This window comes from Danio aesculapii, chromosome 1 (assembly GCF_903798145.1).
Source record: "Danio aesculapii chromosome 1, fDanAes4.1, whole genome shotgun sequence".
Taxonomy (NCBI): domain Eukaryota; kingdom Metazoa; phylum Chordata; class Actinopteri; order Cypriniformes; family Danionidae; genus Danio; species Danio aesculapii.
The window spans coordinates 60032212-60057561 of NC_079435.1; the positions used below are offsets into that span (position 1 = coordinate 60032212).

Genomic DNA, 25350 nt, shown 5'->3' on the forward strand with positions numbered 1-25350 from the left:
TTTATTTATAAACAAAACCTTTATTTATGTCCATGCACAACTTAAAAATAAGCAAATTTGACGCATCACAATAAACTAAGAAAGGACCATTTATAGATTTATTTTCTTTTTGCCATCGCCACTCATAAATGTTGTTTGAATTTACATGCGTGAGGTTACCATAGAAATGTAAATCTCTTGCCCTTTATTGGTGTCACTATTGAAGTTAAACCACAGCACTACACATGTGCATTGGTTGAGACGTCCTTTTGTTGTAAACTGAGGTCTTAATCATTTTGCTGTAAAAAATACAATATAAAAGGATTTGTAATTGTATTTTCAATAGAAAACTGATTTCTGACAGTTATAATTTGTTAAACTTTATAATATTGAAGATAGACAGCTGGAGAGCCACATATGTTTGGTCAAAGAGCCACATGTGGCTCCCGAGCCACAGGATCCCTACGCCTGTTTTAGGTACTTTTACTTTGCACATATTTCATACAATACCTTGTTTGTATTATTGTCAAATTGTTCACTTTTTCCACAGAAAAGCTTGATGATTCTTTTGTTTGTCTAAAAGTCTAAAAATTTATTTGCCTGTTCTTGGAAAATGGGGTTCTCCTGGGATTGTTTTGAAGATGAAAGGGATGTTTACACTGGAAAACTTTGATCTCAACTTCATTTCTTTTCTTTTTTTTTTTTACAGAACTGGAATTTTCCAGGTTTATTATGACTTCAGATTATCGTACGTTTTTAAACAATTGATATCTTATTTAATAAAACTATTTTTACTAATATGAAAGGATAAAGACAATTTGATTTAGTCATTTTGATGTTTTTTGTGTGTTTTTGTGGGGTGATAAATGCTGTGAATGGATATTCATTTTAATTCAGCTTAAAAATCTTTGTGCTATCTGATTGCTTTCTTTTAAACAACATTGATTAACATATTAATAAATATCAATTTTGACTTCATACTGAACCATTATAATGCTTTAAACGTAAAACAACTGGCTTACTTTGGCTTTAATAACTGTAAAACAATTCAGCTTAATTTTAGAAAGTATTAAAAAACAACTGTATTATTTTATTGTTTTGATGACCAAAATCAATAATAAATGAAGTAAATGCTTATTAACTTAAAAATTAAAGGATTCTCTTGATAAAACAGTCTCATCTTCTGTCTGAAGTGTCCTGCGAAGTACGTTTGACAAAAACAAAAGCAGTGCTCGCACCAAGCAAACAAGGTAGCGTGTTATTAGAAACAGTCCCGTATCCACTTGAAGGAATGTTGACACAGTAGCCAAGAGCCGCTGCGAGGTCTGTTTCTAATATCCCGATATTCCACAACAGCTCCCGACTCCACACGGACAGGAATGTGGAAGAAAAAGAGCGCAGACGCAGGTGCAGCACAGCTTTAACCAGCAGCAGCTGACAGTGAAAGCATCAAGCAGCGCTGACTGTCAGCACGCGGCTACTGCTTTAGACTGATAGATAAGATTCTGACGGTGTGATAACCTTGGATCAAAATATTTCAGAGTCTCACGTTTGCTGTAGGGCTTGCGCAATACAAATACAATTTCACCACACGACATGAATATCTCTTTTAGGAAAGAATAAATAATGTTTTGACTGAGATGATTCTGATAAAATACACAAGCATCCATTCATTTTTCTTTGGTTTAGTCCCTTATTTAACAGGGGTCACCACAGTGGAATGAACCGCCAACTTATCCAGCATCCTTATCAGCCGCAACCCAGTATTAGGAAATACCCATATACTCTCATTCACACACGCACTCATACACTACGGCCAATTTAGCTATACCCCAATTCCCCTATACCACATGTGTTTGGGGGAAACCGGAGCACCTGGAGGAAACCCACACCAACACGGGGAGAACATGCAAACTCCACATAGAAATAGCAACTGACCCAGCCGGGACTCGAACCAGCAACCTACTTGCTGTAAGGTGACAGTGTTAACCACTGAGCCACCATGCCGATACACACGCATAAATAAAGAAAAAGATACAAAGGACATAAAACAGTGTGTTACGGTTTTCTGAGGAGTCATACACTATTCAGGCACAGTAAATGAATAATCACATGTGAAATAATAGTACATTATTCTTTGTTGTATAAATAATTCCATAAACTTGATAGTGAAGTTAGAAAACAATCTAATTGATCATGCCTGAATGATTTAAAATCAAAAACACATGCAAATGATCAATTATAATCCTGACTCAACACTGCATTTCCTGCGATGTGACTATTGCGAATGATCACATTGTGTTATCGATGCTGAAACCATATTGTGCATCCCTGATATAACAGTATTGAGATTACTGCTCTAAAATACCTTCTTGTTACATGTCTGGGTAAAAAAAAAACACTTTTCCCCCACTGAACACAATATATTTTATTTTAAGAAACATTTCGAATATTTTGCAGCAGTAAACATGTCAGGCTAAATAATTCATATAAATCATTGACTTCTGCTGCCTTCACTGGCTTTATAACACACAGATTTCTTTATAATTTGAAAAGGAGTCTTCGGGTATCTTTCTTTTCTTTGGATATAATGTAAGCCACTGCACTGTTCAGGTCTATATCATGATTGGATGTTGGTGGATATTTTGTGTTATACTATTCCTATGGTATATACAGTTGAAATCAGAATTATTAGACATCTTTTAATTAGTTTATTTTTAAAAATATTTTCTAAATGATGATTAACAGAGCAAGGAAATTTTCACAGTATGTCTGATAATGTTTTTTCCTCTGGAGAAAGTCTTATTTGGTTTATTTCGGCTAGAATAAAAGCAGTTTTTAATTTTTTAAAACCCATTTTAAGGTCAAAATTATTAGCCTCGTTAAGCTATATTTTGTTTTCGATTGTCTACAGAACAAACCATCGTTATACAATAACTTGCCTAATTACCCTAACCTGCCTAGTTAACCTAATTAACCTAGTCAAGCCTTTAAATGTCACTTTAAGCTGTAAAGAAGTGTCTTGAAGAATATCTAGTCTAATATTATTTACTGTCATCATGGCAAAGAGAAAATAAATCAGTTATTAGAGATGAGTTATTAAAACTATTATGATTAGAAATGTGTTTACAAAAATAAACAGGAGGGCTAATAATTTAGGGGGCTAATAATTCTGACTTCAACTGTATATATATATTTTTACTACCTGGTTTTTAATGACTATTTCATTTAGTTTATTTATTTTTTTACATTTAGCAACAGTATCTGCATCAGGAACCTCAACATCAAAATTTACTGGTCAGACTTAAACTAATCGCTTATAAACCAACATCCAAGCTTGCTATAGTGCTGAACAGTGCAGTGGTTTATTTTAAATCCAAAGAAAAGTAAGATCTCCAAAGATGCTTCTTCAAGTTGTAAAGCAATCTAGTGAGGACAGCAGAAGAAGAACGATTTATTTGAATTATTCAGTCTGACATTTACCAAAATATCTGAAATGTTATTTTATTATGGTGGCTTGAAAAGCCAGCATATTGTTATCTATCTTAAACTTATTATTATTCTTCTTCTTCTTCTTCTTCTTCTTCTTCTTCTTCTTCTGAGACTAATTTCTAAGTGTATCTCCTCCTAGGCCTTTCAAGCTACATACTTCAAACTTTCGTCAAACCTTCGAACTGGTCTGACTCGGGTTGCTATATCTTTTCTAACTGATCCGACCTTGGGTTTTCCGAAAAACGACCCAGAAAAATCCCAAAAGTCCCATTGACTTAACATTGGGTCAAACTTTGTGAGCTCATAACTCTGCATCAGACTGTCCTACAGACTTCTAACTGGACTCATTTAACTCAGTCTAGCCAGCAGCCAATGACTGATGAATTTTTAACTTACTAGCCACTCCCTAGCAACCACTTACAGCACCCTAGCAACTGTCCCATAGACTTCCATTGTAAAAGACTCCCATTGACTTAACATTGGATCAACCTTTGTGAGCTCATAACTCTGCATCAGACTGTCCTACAGACTAGAGTCTGGCCTCATTCAACTCAGTCTAGCCAGCAGCCAATCACTGATTACCTTTAAACTTACTAGCCACTCCCTAGCAACCAATTTCAGCACCCTAGCAACTGTCCCAGAGACTGTGACTAGCTATTCTAACACATGCTAACAGTTTTAACATCCTACTGACATGCTAATCTTGCTAGAAAGGTGCTAGCAACACGATAGTGACATGCTAGTCATGCTAGTAACATGCTAATTCATGCTAGAATCATGCTAACAACATGCTAATTCATGCTAGAAACAAGCTGATTCATGCTAGAATCATGCTAGTAACATGCTAGTTACATGCTAATTAATGCTAGAATCATGCTAGTTACATGCTAATTCATGCTAGAATCATGCTAACAACATGCTAATTCATGCTAGAAACATGCTAGTAACATGCTAATTCATGCTAGAAACATGCTAGTAACATGCTAGAATCATGCTAGTAACATGATAATTCATGCTAGAATCATGCTAATAACATGCTAATTCATGCTAGAATCATGCTAGTAACATGCTAATTCATGCTAGAATCATGCTAGTAACATGCTAATTCATGCTAGAAACATGCTAGTAACATGCTAATTCATGCTAGAATCATGCTAGTAACCTGCTAATTCATGCTAGAAACAAGCTGACTCATGCTAGAATCATGCTAGTAACATGCTAGTTACATGCTAATTAATGCTAGAATCATGCTAGTTACATGCTAATTCATGCTAGAAACATGCTAATTCATGCTAGAATCATGCTAACAACATGCTAATTCATGCTAGAAACATGCTAGTAACATGCTAATTCATGCTAGAAACATGCTAGTAACATGCTAGAATCATGCTAGTAACATGATAATTCATGCTAGAATCATGCTAATAACATGCTAATTCATGCTAGAATCATGCTAGTAACATGCTAATTCATGCTAGAATCATGCTAGTAACATGCTAATTCATGCTAGAATCATGCTAGTTACATGCTAATCCATGCTAGAATCATGCTAGTAACCTGCTAATTCATGCTAGAAACATGCTAACAACATGCTAATTCATGCTAGAATCATGCTAGTAACATGCTAATTCATGCTAGAAACATGCTAGTAACATGCTAATCCATGCTAGAATCATGCTAGTAACATGCTAATTCATGCTAGAATCATGCTAGTAACATGCTAATTCATGCTAGAAACATGCTAGTTACATGCTAATTCATGCTAGAATCATGCTAGTAACATGCTAATTCATGCTAGAAACATGCTAGTAACATGCTAATTCATGCTAGAATCATGCTAGTAACATGCTAATTCATGCTAGAAACATGCTAGTAACATGCTAATTCATGCTAGAATCATGCTAGTTACATGCTAATCCATGCTAGAATCATGCTAGTAACATGCTAATTCATGCTAGAATCATGCTAGTAACATGCTAATTCATGCTAGAATCATGCTAATAACATGCTAATTCATGCTAGAATCATGCTAGTAACATGCTAATTCATGCTAATTCATGCTAGAATCATGCTAGTAACATGCTAATTCATGCTAGAAACATGCTAGTAACATGCTAATTCATGCTAGAATCATGCTAGTAACATGCTAATTCATGCTAGAATCATGCTAATAACATGCTAATTCATGCTAGAAACATGCTAATTCATGCTAGAAGCATGCTAATAACATGCTAAATCATGCTAGAAACATGCTAGTAACATGCTAATTCATGCTAGAAACATGCTAGTAACATGCTAATGCATGCTAGAATCATGCTAGTAACATGCTAATTCATGCTAGAAACATGCTAGTAACATGCTAACTCATGCTAGAAACATGCTAGTAACATGCTAATTCATGCTAGAATCATGCTAATTCATGCTAGAAACATGCTAGTAACATGCTAATTCATGCTAAAATCATGCTAGTTACATGCTAATTTATGTTAGAATCATGCTAGTTACTTGCTAATTCAGGCTAGTAACATGCTAATTCAGACTCGGCTTTTCAAGCCACCATAAAGTTTGTCCTCAAACTTTAATATCTAGTTACTTATATTATTTTAAACCCAGACATTTAAGGGTGCTTTCACACTAGCACTTTTGCTCCACACCTGGGTTCGTTTGACGTCAGAGTTCGGTACGTTTAGCTAGTGTGAACGTGTTTCCTGGAGGCACACCAACGGTACATATGTCTCCCTTAGCTGACTAATTAACTTCAGGTTTTGGAGTCCCTTCTTATGTTCTAATTGGGTGATTCAGGTGTGTTTGATTAGGGAGACATTGAAAATGTGTACTGTTGGTGTGCCTTCAGGAACAGGGTTGGGAAACACTGGTCTAGGGTACGATTCACACAAACTCCAGGTCCAGTTCACTTCAGGTATAAACGCAATTGTACCAAATACTGTACCTTGGTGACAAGCAGGACAGAGCCAGGGCAAACACAAGTGATAATGTCTGCTAGTCTCCTCCAAAAACAGCTTCTGCAGACATCACGTGACGTTCTGAACGTTTATAATATTTATTGTGGCAGATGGACCCGAGTCACTTTCTGTGTGTCTAAAACCAAAAGATTCAGTAAAAGCAGAAAGACCATGATGTGTGGACGGCTCTCCATTTTGGAGCTTTGCTTCGTGTCCATCACCTAGCAACAGCCGTACACACAACAGCAGCTCGATGACGCAAGAGTACCGGGGTTCAGAAGGAAAAAAGACAGTGTGAACACAAACCAACAGAGAAGGTGGCAAGAGGGGACAATTGAACTTGGGTACGGTCCAGGCAATTAACCCAAGTGTAACAGCACCCTTAAAAGAACATATTGTAGAGCAGTAATCACAGTACTGGATATTTTTATAGAAAAATCTGAATCTCCGTGCCTAACCGTAGGAAAAGGGGTTCACATATGTGCATCCGTAAAAATCACATTGCATGATATGCATTGTTAAGTCTGAATTATAGTTGACCAGAAGCCTCAGAATTGTAGTGATTACTGTATTTATAAAGAATATTTGCGATTTATTATGATAAAAATCTAACTAAGAATTTAAGTTGTCCAAATATCTACATTTCAAAGCAAAAAAAAGATAATTTCACCGCCAAACAGTGCTATTAAAACTATCTTGTGAAACTGTATTCATATTGCAATAGTTTTTGAAGAAAAAATATTGCAATAACAGATATTTCCAATATCCTGCAGCCCTAGCAGGAAACGTATAACAGAAAATGTTTAAAAACCTTGACTTTTCCAAACAGCAGTAAACTTTGAAACTGGTTATCGTCCCATGCCTAGTCACGAGCACGCGCAGAATGTGGACGCATCCCGACCCCCACGGCAGGGCAAAAGTGAAGTCACATGGAGCAAATGCAGGGCGACGTGTCGGAGGCCCCGGTCAGGAATGAGAGGCCTGCAGATCTCATCAAAGTCAGACCCGGCCGCAGCCCGACGTTCAGCTCCAGTCAGCAGTTTATTGTTTTGTGAATGACCGGGGGGGATTGACACCCTGCCGTGAGGACACATTCCCTCGCATGTTTGCTCTGCTGAGGGTGCGGCTCACTTCGCTAGATTCAACTGGGAAAAATTTCCCAAAAATTGCTCATTTTGATTGAGGTGAGACTGGAAAATCTTAAAACACCCTTCAAAATGAGGTTCCATTAGTTCATGCGTTTACTAACATGCATAAACAATAAACAATACATTTATTACAGTATTTATTCAGCTTTGTTGAAATGAAATGAAAACACAGTTCATTGTTAGTACTGGTTTACTTATAGCACTTCCAGCATATCTACAGCACACCTTTGCATTAAAATAGTGCATTAGTAAATATTGAAATATGATTAATAAATGCTGTACGAATATTGTTTATTCTTGGTTCATATTAGTAAATATATCAACACTAGTTACTGGAAGCTTGACGTAAAGTGTGACCACATACTCTACTCTAAAGCACTATTTGAAATCCTTCATAAAAATCATGTTTAAAAAGCTATTTTCTATTAGTAAATTATTCGCACTTCATGATTATTTGTTATAATAAATTAAATTTAATGTAGAAAAATGTTAAGTTTTAAATAACATGAAATTAATTACAGACAATGAAAATTTAAATCAATAAAAACATTACAAACATTATTATATATGACATTTTAAAGTGACATACATTTCAAAGCAGCTACACTGAATTATTTTTAATGAAATTATTTGTATTAAAACAGTTAGACGTATTTCTGTATCACATCAGTTAACTAATAATAATTACACAATGATGAAAGTTTGCATAATACATATATTAATTCACATATGTTATTTTTTATTATTCAATTTCATATTATTGTGTTATATTATTCCAATTTAAAAAGCAGATAAACTGCATTAAGATTTAATAAGTATTTTTATTATTGCTCATTACAGTTTTAATATTTTATTTTAAAATGATAAAAGTCGTTATCTTTTAATAAAAAAACAACAAGATAAATGTAAATAGCAACAAACATAAAAATTACATTTATGTTGCATTATAAATCAATATAATACATACTTTATGTTCCTGAACCATAATATTACGTCATTAAAACACACAAACAAATGCGAATCATAAAAATGTTAAAATAAAGTAAATAAATAAAGAATTGCATTTTATACTATGCTAAATATACAGTTACATGTGTGTAACTGTATTATGTATTATGTTGTATAATAAATCAACCTAATACAAACTTCATGTTCCTGAACCATTACATTACGTTCCTGAAAGCTAAATAATAAAAATAATAAAATAAAATACCAATCATAATAATTAGAAACACATTTTATATTATACAGTTACAAAGATACCAACACAATATATATATATATATAAATAAAAATTATACAGTTCCATGGATACCAAAGAGAATTGTATTGGGGAAATCTATGAACTTGTGCTTTCAGATCATGCACCAGACACTTCACCATCACTGCATATCAGTCAGAGGCAAACTGTTGACAGTGGCTAAGCTCTCGCCAGTGTGTGTTTAGCCGACATGCGAGCTGTTATTAGGACATTTGTGCCTGGACTGACGACTGCAACCGATGCATGCTCAGACATCACTGGAGAAGCAGAAACAACATCAACAAACAACAACAGCCTATTCAGTGTCAGGCTCGGCATCACATGACACACGGGCATTTGTACATCATCTAGAAGAGCAGAGCGTCTCTTTCTGTCTTTCCATCCCCCACAGTCCACAGCGCTTCCTGCCGCTCTGTCAATAGAGTCAACCAGCTGCACTTCAACCCACTTCTGACTAACTAGGTTAGAGAGGAAAACTGCACCATAGATGGCCAGAGCACTGGGAAACTGAGCTCAAAGTGTTAAAGTTCATTCCTTAAAAATAAAAAACTGAAGCGTTACACTCGGGGATGTGAATGCCTATTAGTGTTGTCCAAAATAAAGATATATAGTTAAATATCGATACTGAAATATTAGATTTTTATTGGTATTTAACAAGACTGTACATAGTAGGGTTGTCACAATACTGGAATTCGGTACCAATAGATACTGAGATTTTAAAAACGTCCATTTCCCGCTACCTTCTGAGCGCGTTCTTAAACAGCGCTGATTTGCCATTGTGTTCACATGCTCAACAGAAATGACTGTGGTTGGCCATGAAGGTCATCGCTTCACCAAACTCATCGCTGTTTAGTGAGTGAAACTACAGATACAGGGACACTGGAGTGTTTTAAAGCAGTGATTCATCAGCGGATCCGTCATATGTCAGCTTATAGACAAACCAGCCGATCGGCGTGACTTTGAAATGCTCCAGTGTCCCTGTATCTGTGGTTACACTCAGTAAACAGCGGTGAATTCAGTGAACTGATGACCTCCACGGCCAATCACAGTCATTTCTGTTGAGCATGTGAATCCAATGGCAAATCAGCGCTGTTTAACAACGTGCACAACAGTGCTCAAATGTTAGTGGGAAATGGACGTTTTTAAAAATTCAGTATTGTCGGCGCCAGTGTTGTAGTGGTTAGTGCGTCGACACATGCACTCCAGTGCTCATGGCGACCCAAGTTCCGATTCTGCCTGCGGTCCTATGCCGATCCTTCCCCTCTCTCCCCATGCTTTCCTGTCAATACTTTCTACTGTCCTATCCGATAAAGGTGAAAAACCCCCAATTTTTTTTTTTTTAAATAAATAAAACTATAAATTCAGTATTGATTGGTATCGAATTCCAGTATCGTGACAACCCTAGTACATAGTAGTATATAATACAGAAAAATAAAAAATACAGATTGTTTTAGTTTTCTTATTTTCCCACTATCCCCTCAAAATAAAATAAAATAAATAAAATGTATTAATTAAAAACAGACATGTCCTCTGAAACAGAGAAAATAAATGGATACCGAAATATTTAATAATATACAATCCTGCTTTTGGTTAATATCGATATTGTTTGCTCTCTTTCTCTTTTCTCACCAGCAGGGAGCTGAATAACTAATAATAATATTAAGATTTCAAAACTTTTGTTTTAATTGAAAAATAAGACGAGATTGCACTAATTAATTTTTTTACTTAAGGACTGCTGATGTACCTGGTATAACACTCCCCCCCTTTTTAACTTCATTTGCATAAGTTTATTGTTGTGGAATTTGTTCCCCATGGTATCGAAAACGATACTGTATATCGATATTTTTTTTTCAAATATATTTTATTGAACATTTTTGGTGCAAAAACATGTCAGAAAATTACATTGAGTAGAAAGATAATATCTGTCATACATGTAATTTGAGTTTTTTTGAGTTCTGACCCCCACATGGAAAATAAACATAAAATAATAATAATAGTAAATAAAATTACATTGTAATTAAATAAACAACAAATAAATAATAATAACACTAATAATAAAAAAAATAATAAAATAAAATAAAGAAAATAATAAAAAATTGTATATCGATATTTGTGAACGTATCATATCAAAGTAGGAAATTTTAGTGTCGTGACCCAAAACATGAATAAAATTGAATAAAACTTGCTGTTTGTGTGTGTGTAGTGTATTATGAAGATATTATTATTTATTTTATTCACAATATTTATCGTCTGTTTTTAGTCACAGAAATATCGGTGTGTTTTTATAATTGCATACACCTTTTAAAATAGTTTATAGTAATATAGGTGTGCATTATGATCAATCTGTTGATTAGCCATTTATTTTAATATCATCACATAAATAAATCATTTTAAAACATAGCTAATAAAACAGCATTTTCCTATGAAAATGTTTTATCGTAAGAAATATAGTTATCGCAATACTCAACACTCATTCATTTATTTTCCTTCGGCTTAGTCCCTCATTTATCAGGGGTCACCAGAGCAGAATGAACCGCCAACTATTCAGGCATTTGTTTTACGCAGAGAATGCCCTTCCAGCCACAACCTAATACTGGGAAATACCCATACACACTCACATTCACACACACACACACACAAACTCATTCACTACAGCCAATTTAGTTAATCCAATTCACCTAGCGCATGTGTTTGGACTGTCGTGGAAACCAGAGCACACGGAGGAAACCCACACCAACATGGGGAGAACATCCAAACTCCACACAGAAATGCCAACTGACCCAGCCGGGACTCGAACCAGCAACCTTCTTGCTGTGAGGCGACAGTGCTAACCACTGAGCTACCATGCAATACTCAACAACAATACCTCATATTTTTCCAGCATTTCTACAACCCTATGCTAATTTTGCACAACAATCATTTTCTGCTCAATACAGTGTGTGTGACGTAATGTTTAAATGCAAACCATCCACAATCCTGAACTACAGCAACCAAATGGTTTGTACCCAAGCAACTTTTAATGGTGTTTCACAAGTCCCAGAAACAGATTTGTTAAACGTGTTTGAATGTCGTGGCCTTGAATATGAAGTCACGCTGCGGTCAAGCAGGAAATTCGCTGTGCTGTACGTCTAGAATAATGGAAAATGTAGTTAACACTGGCAAACTGCGGGCCGGTTGCTTCTCTTTGTGCTGGTCTGGACAGGACACGCAGCACATTGCAGCACACCTGCATTTTAAAAGGACAAACAGCAGAATCTCACGGCCGCTGTGCAAATGCTGAGGGCAGCAGGACGGCGTCACAATGAAACAGTGAACGGTACAAATGAGCCCACTGACCAGATTCATTATCTGTTAATGCAGAGCACATGGCTGATTGGAAAACAACTCGGCCTTTTGTGCATCTTCACAAGGTCAGCGCAGTCGGAGGAATCCACGAGTCTCCGCAGCACCTCCGGCTGCTCCAGAAGAAGAAAATCTGATGAATCGTCGACTCCCAGGGGCCAAAGACAACAGCTCAATGGGCCCCTGTGTTAGAGAGCGAAATAATGCAGCACAACGCAATCTTCAAGATGCAAGTATGCTGACGAAAATGATTCATTGAATTTTTTTTTAAGGTATAAGTGGTTGCAAACAAATTATATGGGCGTAATTTAAATAAACACATTAAATTTGGTACTGTTCAACTTAATTTGTGTTTCAATTCAGCCCATATAAATTGTTTGCAAACACTTACCTTTAAAAAAAAGTAGTAAATCCAATGAATCCTTTTTTTCAGTGTAGAGGTCGTGTGTGAAACAAATGCTACAGGATCTTTTGGGAAAGTTTTTCTTGTACTGTATAACAGGTTTTCAATTAGGCCTGTTACAATAATCAATATTTCAACTTATTGTGCAATACTTGGAGATGACCTCAATATGTTTTTGGCATTACAATACACATTTACAGGTTAAAGCCATTTTTATTCATTATTATTTTCAACTTTAATGGACAGAACAATAGAGCATGTTGACAGGAAAGTGTGGGGAGCAGAGACTGGAGAAGGATCGGCATAGGACCTCGAGACGGGAATCAAACTCCGTGAGCACCGGAGTGCATTTGTCGACGGACTAACCACCACGCCACTGGCTCGGACATGTTGAAGCCATTTTACAATGACATTTACATTCTACCTCACCACTGTCATAGTTTATAATTAGACCCATTTAACTAATAGGACATTAAATAGTATATATAATAGGAAATACCTTTTTAACATTAAATTATACAACCCAAATAACCTTCTGCTTTTCCAAACGGCGGTATAGCTTGAACACAGTTATCGTACCATGCCTAATCGATACAATACATTCAACCCAGGCCCATTCTGAACACTTAGTCCCATGGGCGTTTCTGGAGACCGCAAATTATGTCCCGGGAGGTACGTATTTTTGCAGTTTTTGTTTTCACAAATCCATGAGTATTGTATCTTGTATATCTGTTTATGGCTATTATGTGCATGATTATGCTGTATAATCATTATATAATCAATGGCATAAAATCATAGTTGCTTATCTCAACAATTATTGTGACAATATATCGCACAACAAACATTCTTTATTGTGACAGGTATATTTTTAATTATTAGAAAAGGCAGATTTATAAAAAAATTAGGCCAAACTTTAATTTTAAGTACAATTCTCGCTATTAATAAACCTTTAACTATGATTATAGTCTTAATAATCTATTCATTTGCTGTTCATTAATAGTTAAGCTATAAGTAAGGTTTAGGGATGTAGAATAAGATCATAATTGGAAGACAGGATATTTAATAAGAATAAATAATATTTAAAAACAATATTTGGAAGAACAAACTAATCTAATTCATTAAGTTAATCAGAGATTTATATCAGTTAAATGTCATTAAAACTGTCAGTTTAAGACTAAAACTAAACAGATTTTGTCGTAAAAGATCATCTTATAACACTTTTGAGTTCATAAATAATTATGCATTTTACAATCTACAACATCTACAGTATACACTGAAAAAGTGTTGCATGCAAAACTGTTGCAAACAATTTATTTGTGTTGAATTTAAACAAAGAAATTAAATTGAGCAATGTTCAACTTAATTTGTTTGTTTAAATTCAGCCCAAATAAATTGTTTACAACCACTTAACGTAAAAAAATTGAGTAAATCCAAGGAATCATCTTTGAATATTTTTTTTCAGTGTATACACCCTGCCTGGGGTATGAATAATTTAGGGCTTGACTATATATAGACCATTTTGAGGGAGGTAAACAATAACAATGGTCCTAACATATTTCCTGTTTTACATTTTTATTTTCCTAGAAGGTCCACATATTGATAAATAATGTTATGATAGCTTCAATGTTAAGTCATGATTGAATTGCCTCTTGTTATGAAAGTTCTGAAATAGTTTGACAACAAGCAGGAAATGTTCATGGGCCAATGACATCGCAACATTGAAATAGTCTATATATACAATTATTTTCTTTTATATTAGTGTAAATACAAAACCCAACCACTTTTACACTGAGAAAATAAGACCAATGTCCTCAGAGAAGACCAAAAAGAGAGTTAAGAGTACAGATTTAACTCACTCATTGCATAAATATGATATTAACCACCTGGAAAAACCTTATGATGCACAATATGGTTTGGATGACTGCAAACAAGACTCAGAAATGGATCGTAATTGGAGGCAGTTGTTAAGGCATTAGACAGCCATCATCTCTGACAGACCCGGACTGCCGTAACAGACCGTAAGTCAATGGCAAATTACAGTAATTCACTAGATCTCTGACTCCTGTAAACCTCACCGTTGAACAACAGAGACGACTCACACAAACACACACACACATTTTTTTCAGGCTGATGTTGCCAAAATAAATTAAACTTTTGCCCTGCAACCCAAAAGCCTGAGCACGCACGACCACGGGTTAATATGATTGCAGAAGCTTTGGCTTATTTAAAAGCAGACAGAAAACAATACAAGTTAGAGCGCTTTAGTAAATCCTTTTAAACTGTCACATAGCAGCTTTAGGCCTGCACTAAACTCATAAAATGCTGGCACAATCCCCCAAAAGCACAGAATTCAATGCATCTCTTCATTTTAATGCATGTTTTACTTCATCTTAACACTACAAAATCCTACATCTTCAAACTGACCCTATTAAAAGTACCACTTTGTACTATTATGCCCATGTATAGCTCAGAAAACACTATAGATTGCTATTTAAAGAAAACTCTGACTGATTTAGTGTAGGATTTTAGAATTCACTTGAGCTGCAAAACGTTTAATTCATCAACAATGTATTTGAAAACAAGTGATGGGAAAAAAAAGGATAAGAAATTTGAATTAATGTTTGAAAATTACTGAAAAAAAGTACCGAAAATAAGAGAATTGTTGCTGTAAAACATTATCAGAATTATTAGATGCATTTCTGAATATCCCAGAAAATGCTATTAAAAAATCCCCACGAAACAGTGTTGTTAAATTGCAGATTTGATGACTTAAAATTCACTTGAGCTGCCAAATGAGTATACAAAACCATTGTAATGCATGCAAATATATATCTAAATAAATATAAGTAAATAAAATGCAAACGATGACAAAAACGAGTGTGAAATTTGAATCAGAACAAGAAATTAACATTTGAAAATGATAAATCTCAGTGCTAAAAATCATAGAACTGTGGTTGTAAAACATTATCAGAATTATTAGATGTATTTCTGAATATCCCAGAAAATGCTATTAAAATAAACCCACGAAACAGTGTTAAATTGCAGATTTGATGACTTAAAATTCACTTGAGCTGCCGAATGAGTGTACAAAACCATTTAAATGCATGCAAAAATATATCTAAATAAATATATCTAAGTAAATAAAATGCAAACGATGACAAAATGAGTGTGAAATTTGAATCAGAACAAGAAATTAACATTTGAAAATGATAAATCTCAGTGCTAAAAATCATAGAACTGTGGTTGTAAAACATTATTACAATATTATTTCTGAATATCTCAGAAAACTCTATTAATAGCTGTTAAAAACACTGTGAAGCTATATCCCAGATTTGATGATTTAAAATTCACTTGAGCAGCCAAATGAGAGCACAAGACATTTAATGCATGAAAATATATATATATCTGAAACTAAATAAAATGCACATGATGACAAATGAATTAGATGAATTAACCAGTCCAAGAAATTAACGTTTGAATAGGACACATCTCAGTACTACAAATGAGAGAATTGTTGCTGCAAAACATTATTAGAATATTTCTGAATATCTGAACATAAAACAGTGCTATGGTATATTGCAGATCTGATGATTTAGAATTCACTCGCTGCTAAATGAATGTACAAAAACATTTTAATGCATCAAAAACTATTATCTGAAAGTAAATAACATGCAAGTTATGACAAAAATTAATCAAACATTTGAATCAGAACAAATCTTTTTTTGATAAAGATTCATGAAAGTACTATAAAAGAGAGAATTGTTGTTGCAAAACAGTTTTAGATTATTTCTGAATATCTACCCAAACTGGTAACACTTCATTTAAAGGGTCAAAAATAATGCATTAATTAAGTATTATTAATGGTTAATTTGTTCACAAAAAGAAAAAGAAAAACACCAGTAATTAATGTTTACCTTAACATTGTTAGGGTCCCGAATTATGCTTTAGTTAAGCTCAGCTAAACTTGTTAATCATGATCAACTGAACATATAGCACAATTTGATAAACTGTAATATTTCTATGATTCATTGTCAATTTAAATAATGGAACAACACGCTAGTAATTATATTTAATTACTGTTGGTTTGCAATTATACATGGCTAAAATAAACAGCTTATCCTCATGTCCTAAAGTTCAAATTATGTCCAGATTAATAATGATACTTGAGTGATATTCACGTTTACTGACTAGAATTAGCTTGCAGCTACTTAAGGCTAAAATAATCAATAATACAGCGCTAATAAAGGCAATTTGACCCCCTGTTCTAAATGTATATCCAAATAACTACTGCATAAACCGGCACCCTTAAAATGTTAGTTAACCACTAATTACTAGTGTTTTTGCTCCTAACTAATGCTTAATTGTGAACAAATTAACCATTAGTTAAGCATTAATTAATGCTTAAAATAATGCATTATTTTGGACCCTTAAAATATAGTGTTACCAAACAACTGAATGAACAAATGAGTGTACAAAAACATTTTAATGCATAACAAATATATTCAGTCGACATTCAAAGTGAATCAAACATGTTTTATAAAATTTCCCGAGGACAAGAACGGATGTTGTTCAATAGTTTTAGGACAACTTTGATGAAAGGTAATGACTTACTTTAAATGTTGACTACTGTATATCTGAGAGTAAATAAAATGCAAACTATGACAATAATGAATCAGAGATAACACTAAAAGAGAAACATCGCTTGTTTCTATGCAACTTTTAAAATAGCAGGTTTATGCTAACTCTACATGCTCGCTCATGGGTTGACTGTATTGATATCCCCTCTCATGCCTCGTGGCCTAAAGCGCTCGTAACACAATCCTCTGACACTGACCTACACCATGACCTTGCCTAATTTGTGTGATAAACGGCAGAGAGCATGTAAGCTGTTGATGATTCGTTTGTTTGAAGGCCTGGACTGCAGCGCGCATGAAGGTAAACAGCATCTTAAGTCTATTATTCCTGTGAGAGATGGGACCTGCTCCAGTTTTACTGTGCATTTGTCAATGTCACCGGCGCAGTGTTTCCACTGCATTAAAACATGCTAGATGCCGTACCCGCTCGCCTCATGACCATCTGTGTTTAGGCGTAACGTGACCCAGATTAAACCAAAAGATCACTCTGAGATCACTATGAAAGAAACTGATAAAGACACCAATAATCAATGAATAATTCAAGTTATTAATAATCATATTAATCATTACATTATTTATCATTTATAAAAAGCGACGCATGTCTGTGCAAAACTCACTCCTTAAAGTGTTGCTATGGTGATAACGTCAATATATATATATATATATATATATATATATATATTGGTCATTTGAATGTATTCAACACAGGCTCATTCTGAAAACGTAGTCCCGCAGACGTTTCTGGAGACATCGCATTATGTAGCCGGGGTACGTATGGCTGCATTTCATTTTTGGGGCGGTATGACGCCGTTCCTTTTCACGCTTACCCGCTGACCTCTTACCCTGTGTAAAGGGCTTTCCAGCTGCAACCAGTTTGTCCAGTTAGCTCGTCATGTACGTCAACGGACTTGATATGCAGACAGGACATGACCATGACGACAACGGGGTTCAAGTCCAGGGAAGAGCGGGTCCAGAAATCAGGTAAGACAAAAACAAATCCAAAAAATAAAATGGACGAGTGAATAATGGTGAGAATGTGGTAAAATCTGAAAACGTGGTAAAAATCAGACGAGGGCTTTTCTTTTTCTGGATGGCTTTTGTACATCGTTGGTTGGGTTTTAGGGAAGTAAGTGGGTGGGCGGGTCAATCGATAAAATTGGTTGGGTTTAGGGAAGGAGGAGGGTGGGTTAGATGATTGGTCGGCCGGCCAGTCAGTCATTCAGTCAGTCAGACAGACGTTCAGTCGACAGCGGCCTCTAGTGGGTTTACGTGAGAACAGCGGGCATGAACGGCACTCGCGAGAGAAATTTGAGATATGAAAACGCGCACACATCGGCCTCTCATGGATTTGTGAAAACAAAAACTGCAAAAATACGTACCTCCCGGGACATAATTTGCTGTCTCCAGAAACGCCCATGTTACGACGTGTTCAGAATGGGCCTGGGTTGAATGTATTGTATCGATTAGGCATGGGACGATAACTGTGTTCAAGCTATACCGCCGTTTGGAAAAGCAGAAGTCAATGATTTATTTGAATTATTTAGCCTGACATGTTTACCGTTTGCTGTTTTTTTTTCTTTCCATTCCATTATTAAATTCCCTAACACTCTCACCAGTCCTTGCTCCTTATTTGCATCTAATACCCCAGTTTGTCACGGGGGCATGAATAAAATGTTCATGAGTTAAAGTGAAACTGCCGAACTGCAGTTAAAGTCAGGAATCCTGCTGATTTGATTCAGAAGGGCACTTTTTTGTCAGATGGCTCACCGGTTAGGTATACATCTGTGCTAAAATATCAAGGTGAAGGTCTTCATAGCTTGCGTAGAATAGACCCAGCTCTGAGAATAGATTAAAGGCGATATTTTTTTTATCGCGTGATAAGAGTCTCGCGTTAACGCCGATAATTGCCCCACTAATTTTAAGATTTAAAATATTTTAGCTGGACTAATTAGCATATTATGTTTTACACACTTAAATACATGCATTGTAAAGCAAGCATGTTTAAATTGATCTAATCTAAAAAACAATGTGCGAATGATGAAAAACAGCATTACTAAATTAGCACTGATTACTTAGCCTAAACGCATGTGATAAAAACATCAGATGAATTCAGTTGATGTTATATGAATTATGTGCAAGTGCACAAAACATTAAAATGCATGAAAATCCAGTTTGGTTTCAAGTATGAACTGATTCGTGCACTTAAACTTGAATGCCATTACGTGCTACTGTAATTTCAAACTAAAATGCTTTTAAAATATATTACATTAAGCCTCCCTATTGTAAACGTCTAATGGTTTTGGGAAACTCAAAGACAGAAAAAATGACAATTATGTGCAAGTGCATCATCTAGTTTATCGATTTCACAACAAAGCTCACTGTGTTCGTGTTATTGTTTCGCACATGGTCAAGCATCTAAAAACAGCACAAGCGTTCATGGAAACCCACCGGCAGGCCGTATAAATGACGGACGTGGCACGGTAACGTTAGATGGAAAGATATAAAACTGCCTGGATGAGAGAGCAGCGCTGCCCTTTCGGTCTCTATAGGTCAGCTTTATTTGAAGTGTGCAGTATGCAGTGTGGCAGAGCTGACACATGCACTCTAATTTGAGAGTGCTGCACTAGGACAAGCTATTTGCCAGCAACACAAAAAGTATCCTTAAAAATGTTGTCGACGTTCGCTTGGGCAATTACAGGGTGCAGCAACTTTACGAGCCTCATTTACATAATAATTATCAGCTAGAAATTGATCAGCAGTCAAAAATGCTGTTTATGCGTTGTAATCGATATATAAACAAACATATTATAAAACAAACAGATCCAGATTTAAAAATAAATAAATCAATATACCTGGCCATGACTGCATACTGAGTGCACTAACTAGCTAACTAGCTAAACTGCAACATAAACAGCTGTCAGTTACACTCATGAAATATAATATGACAGTTTTACAGAATATTCATACTGGATAAACTGTGTTTGAAGATATAAATGCAAATAAAATGTACATATATGACTGCAATTCCACAGCAATGAGCCAGTTGCTTTATTATCATCATTGTTTTTTCGAACATTCATCTTTTTTATCGTGCACTGTTTGTGCTTTTTAATAAAACCAAGAAAAAGAGCATGCAATAGGGAAATGACATCATATTAAACAAATAGTTCTGGCACTAAAATGCATTGCATATTCACCCTGAATGTGATGCTGCATAAAAACAACATAATGTGGTAAACTGCATCAAAAACAGTGTATATTAAAAGTCATGAAGTACATTATTTGGCAATGGAATTGCTGCATTTTTATGATTTTATTTGCCTTTTTTAAATTGTACTCTGATAAATGCACATTTGTCACCATGATTCTTTAGTATTTTGCATAACTAAATATAACCATATCACTGGGCGCACAGAAAAAATGCTAAACCTAAAAAACATGTTGATTTAAATACATTAAATTAAATACATTACAAATGTCATGCCTTAAAACATCCTTCAGATTAGAGTTCCCTAAAAAGAATAAAGAAACTTCAGACGGAGTATAAGAGTATAAGCAAAACTGCACATTGACTCAATTTCATGTGTATATGATAAGAAGACAAACTCCCTTTAGCGTCCTATAGTTAAACTTGTGTGCTACTATTTGGTGGTGCATTCATAATTACTATATTCTCTGTAAAATAAGTACTCTTTTTTGTACTCTACTCTGATCTGACTGCCATCAAGGATGTAGACTTCCGGCTAGGGCTGGGCTGATAAACGATAACATGAATGTCTATAACAATGATAAGCTCTAAACTTTTTTACTCTACACTGATCTGATAACACAGCATAAATGTGCAAAAATGGGATTGTAGAAGGGTGTTGATATTAGAGATGTACCAAATTTTCGGCTGCCAAACATTATCGGCGACCGAAAATAGGTTGTGCTATTTAATAGACCCTCTAATATTTTTGTGGCTTCAGTCATTGTTGGGATACTCTTTTAAATCTGGAAGCATTAACAACTGATATCGACAGATATATTGTTATTGTTCAATATGGAAAAGAATTAGAGATAGCATTTTTTGCCATGGCCCTACTTCAAGCTCTTCCATTCCAAGTTGGTGTGTTTTTATAATGTGTATTTTCACTTAACGTCTCTATTTATTGAACATTGGTGTCTTTTGCAGTTTACAATGTTTAATGCAACCAATGCAAGTCATGCGATAGTGATTTTACCAGGGCACAACCCTGCTTGAATGTGTAAGATAGAAAAAAACAGTCAAAATAATGTCTATCCTCAACAAAGGATGACCAGAATGAGTCTAAGCTAATCTACCGCTAATGTAAATCTACATGAATTAACTTATATTATATACTGGTTGATTACCGTAATTTCTAGAATACTAATTGCCTTGTTTTCTGCTCTAATTGTAAAATCCATCAATCAATGATGTAACGAACCAAGAAAAAAAAAAGGCACGAAGCAGTGATTGAACCTCAGGCATAAACACTGCATCATAAATAAAGACGTTTAATTATATAATATTCAGAATCGTCTTTCGGGATTCGCTAAAGGAAATATGCATCAAATAATCAGCGATTCTTACCTTCAGAGAGTCGAAGCAGGCGATCACCCGTCCGTTCTCCACCTGGCAGCTTTTGGGCGGATGTGCGAATTTGCATTCCTCGTCGCTGCGCGAACACGTCCCTCTCTGAAACTGCCGGCACACCTCCAGAGTCAGCCATTTTGTGTCTCGTATCGATGCGATATTTAAAGCCATAGTTGTGTTGTGAAGGGTGTCTGCTGATTTGGGTTGAAATAGTCTGCGCGTTTGTGTGTTGCTGTACTTTTGAGGTTGGTCTCAGTTTGTTTGGCGAGGCCCTTTAAATAGAGATGTCACATTCAGAGCCCCGGTGGCTGTCGCATTGGAGATGCCCGCTATCAGTGAAGCTGTCAATCTCTGCCAAGTTGTTCATCAGTCATTTAGTCCCAGGTGCACAACACTGGCGCGACAATAAGAACATGCTCCAGGTCTCCAAACGTTCTTGAGCCTGACGGTTGCGGGTGACTCTATCTGAAGGCAATGGCTTTCCTTGAAACGATATCTAATAATGGAAAGAGCGTGTCAGTTCCTTGTGCTTTGGCAAGTCTAAAGGGAATGGAGATCTTTTCAATGGCCAAGCCAGTGTTGTTTACAGTGTAGGATGGGAACGGTGAGCAGCTTCAAGTAGAAACGTCGTCAGACAAGGCACTTTCTTCTGACTGGGATCTGAAAAAGAAGACCGCAGTTTGAGAAAAATGGACGACTAAAGCTTTACACTGCAATATATCCATTTTACAATAGGGGTGGGAATCACAGATAAATTCACTATACAATATTATAACAATATTCTGCTGCCGGTAATGATAAATCACGATATCAGTGGTATTTCACAATTTCAAATGTGAATTTCTGACATTTGAATAGGCTTGTGCCGGTATTCGGTTATGCGATAAATCACGGTAATGAATATGCACGATATTGTTATCGCGGGCACTTCAAAATACCGTGAAAAATAATAGATCCGAATTTATATTCTTAGAACGCGCCTTAGCTTATTTTCCATCAACCGCTTGAAGAAACACTGCGTATATGCTGCGCAGAACTGATGCGCACTCTGATGTAAACAATCCCCGCATGTAGAAGCATTGTGTGCACACAGCGCGCGCCGCCGCTGCCACCGCACTATAATCCTCACACGAAAAGAGGCATGGCGGAAGGAGGAACGCTGCCGACAATTTATCCCCCTTCAGCTTATTTTCTATCAACTGCTTGAAGAAACACTGCGTATATGCTGCGCAGAACTGATGCGCACTCTGATGTAAACAATCCCCACATGTAGAAGCACTGTGTGTGCGCCGCCGCTGCCACCGCACTATAATCCTCACACGAAGAAGAAGCATGGCGGAAGGAGGAACGCTGCCGACAATTTATCCCCCTTCAGCTTATTTTCCATCAACTGCTTGAAGAAACACTGCGTATATGCTGCGCAGAACTGATGCGCACTCTGATGTAAACAATCCCCGCATGTAGAAGCACTGTGGCACACAGTGCACGCTGCCGCTGCCACCGCTCTCTAATCCTCACACGAAGAAGAAGCATGGCGGAAGGAGGAACGCTGCCGACAATTTATCCCCCTTCAAAAAAAAAGTCAGAGGTTTGGAAATATTTTGGGTTCCAAAAAAACGCAGAGGGATTGCTGATCGAAGACGGTTTCCCTTTGCACATTCACTTTGATATAATTGCTCAAGTTTACTTTTATATTGTGTATTGTTTTATTTATATTTATTTGTATTTAAATGTTTGAAGTACTTTTAGTTAATTAAAAAGTTATTAAAGTTACTAAGTTGACGAAACTGAAGTTTTTTGTGTTTTTTGACCTGTTTCTCTAGTAAAATTACAATATCGTGATAATACCGTATACCGTGATAAAAGCTCAATCAATTAATCGCAGCATGAAAATGTGATACCGGCACATGCCTACATTTGAATGCTATTTTCAGATTCAATTTGTTTCGAGGATCAATATATTTAACATGATTAAAACAAAAAACACTTTAAAATCACTTATTATGAAACTGAAAGTAGCCTAGAGTAAGAACAAACATGTCTTGCATAACTGAATACATTTAATAGCATATTAAACCAACAGTGTGTGCTGAAAACGAATAACAGACGGATGTTATTGTGGAAAACTTTGGCATTACCTAATCAAAAAGTATTCTGGGATTATATTATGTACATGTAGTCATTTGACCAAGGCTTTTATCCAAAGAGACTAATGAGGAACATCAGACACACGAACGTATGGAGCAAATTACTGTATATCATATCACATCAAAGGACTCAGGGAATACACAGCACCAACGATTAAATGCAGTGCCACATTGGGTCAGACCCAGAGGCGCAGCAGCACCAGAGGAAAAACACCTCCCCTTCCTAAAGCATTTAAGACTGACTAACCTGTTGAGTAATGCCAGAGACTTTAGCCAATAGAAAACACGCAGCAGCGCAATATTCCTGGCAGCCGTTCAACAGCCAGAAAAGGACTGAAACAGATGCGTATTCCAGACGCAATGCCTTCAGCGATGAGTGCCACAACACCCTCAACCAGATTAAACACTGAGAAAAGATAGCAGCGCACTGTAGACAGAGATAGAGACATTTATATAGACAGACAGATAGATAGACAGAGGGAAAAGTAGATGATAGACAGATACAAAAGTAGACGATAGATAGACAGAGAGACACAAAAGTAGATAGATGGATAGACAGACAGACAGACAGACGGACAGAAAAGTAGATAATAGATACACAGAAACAAATGTAGACGAGGCAAACAAACAGACAGGTGAAAAAATAGACAAGACAGACAGACAGACAGACAGACAGACAGATAGATAGACAGATAGATAGATACTCAGACAGACAGACAGACAGACAGACAGACAGACGGATAGATGGATAGATGGATAGATGGATAGATGGATAGATAGATAGATAGATAGATAGATAGATAGATAGATAGATAGATACTTAGACAGACAGACAGACGGATAGATGGATAGATAGATAGATAGATAGATAGATAGATAGATAGATAGATAGATAGATAGATAGATAGATAGATAGATAGATAGATAGATAGATAGATAGATAGATAGATAGATAGATAGATAGATAGATAGATAGATAGATAGATAGATAGATAGATACTCAGACAGACAGACAGACGGATAGATAGATAGATAGATAGATAGATAGATAGATAGATAGATAGATAGATAGATAGATAGATAGATAGATAGATAGATAGATAGATAGATAGATAGATAGATAGATAGATACTCAGACAGACAGACAGACAGACAGACAGACAGACAGACAGACAGACAGACAGACAGACAGACAGACAGACAGACAGACAGACAGACAGATAGATAGATAGATAGATAGATAGATAGATAGATAGATAGATAGATAGATAGATAGATAGATAGATAGATAGATAGATAGATAGATAGAATATTATACAGATAGATAGATAGATAGATAGATAGATAGATAGATAGATAGATAGATAGATAGATAGATAGATAG

At 35.7% G+C, this 25350-nt stretch overlaps 1 protein-coding gene across 10 annotated transcripts in view; it reads right to left on the minus strand.

Annotated features, from left to right (window-relative positions):
* mbnl2 (muscleblind-like splicing regulator 2) overlaps window positions 1-25350 on the minus strand; it is a 125981-nt gene that overhangs the window by 82949 nt on the left and 17682 nt on the right. For all 10 annotated transcript variants that reach the window (XM_056463367.1, XM_056463411.1, XM_056463403.1 and 7 more), the window contains exon 2: window positions 21817-22479. In XM_056463367.1, coding sequence (XP_056319342.1) covers window positions 21817-21990 — 174 coding nt within the window. In that variant the 5' untranslated portion in view covers window positions 21991-22479. The remainder of the gene's footprint in view (window positions 1-21816; window positions 22480-25350) is intronic.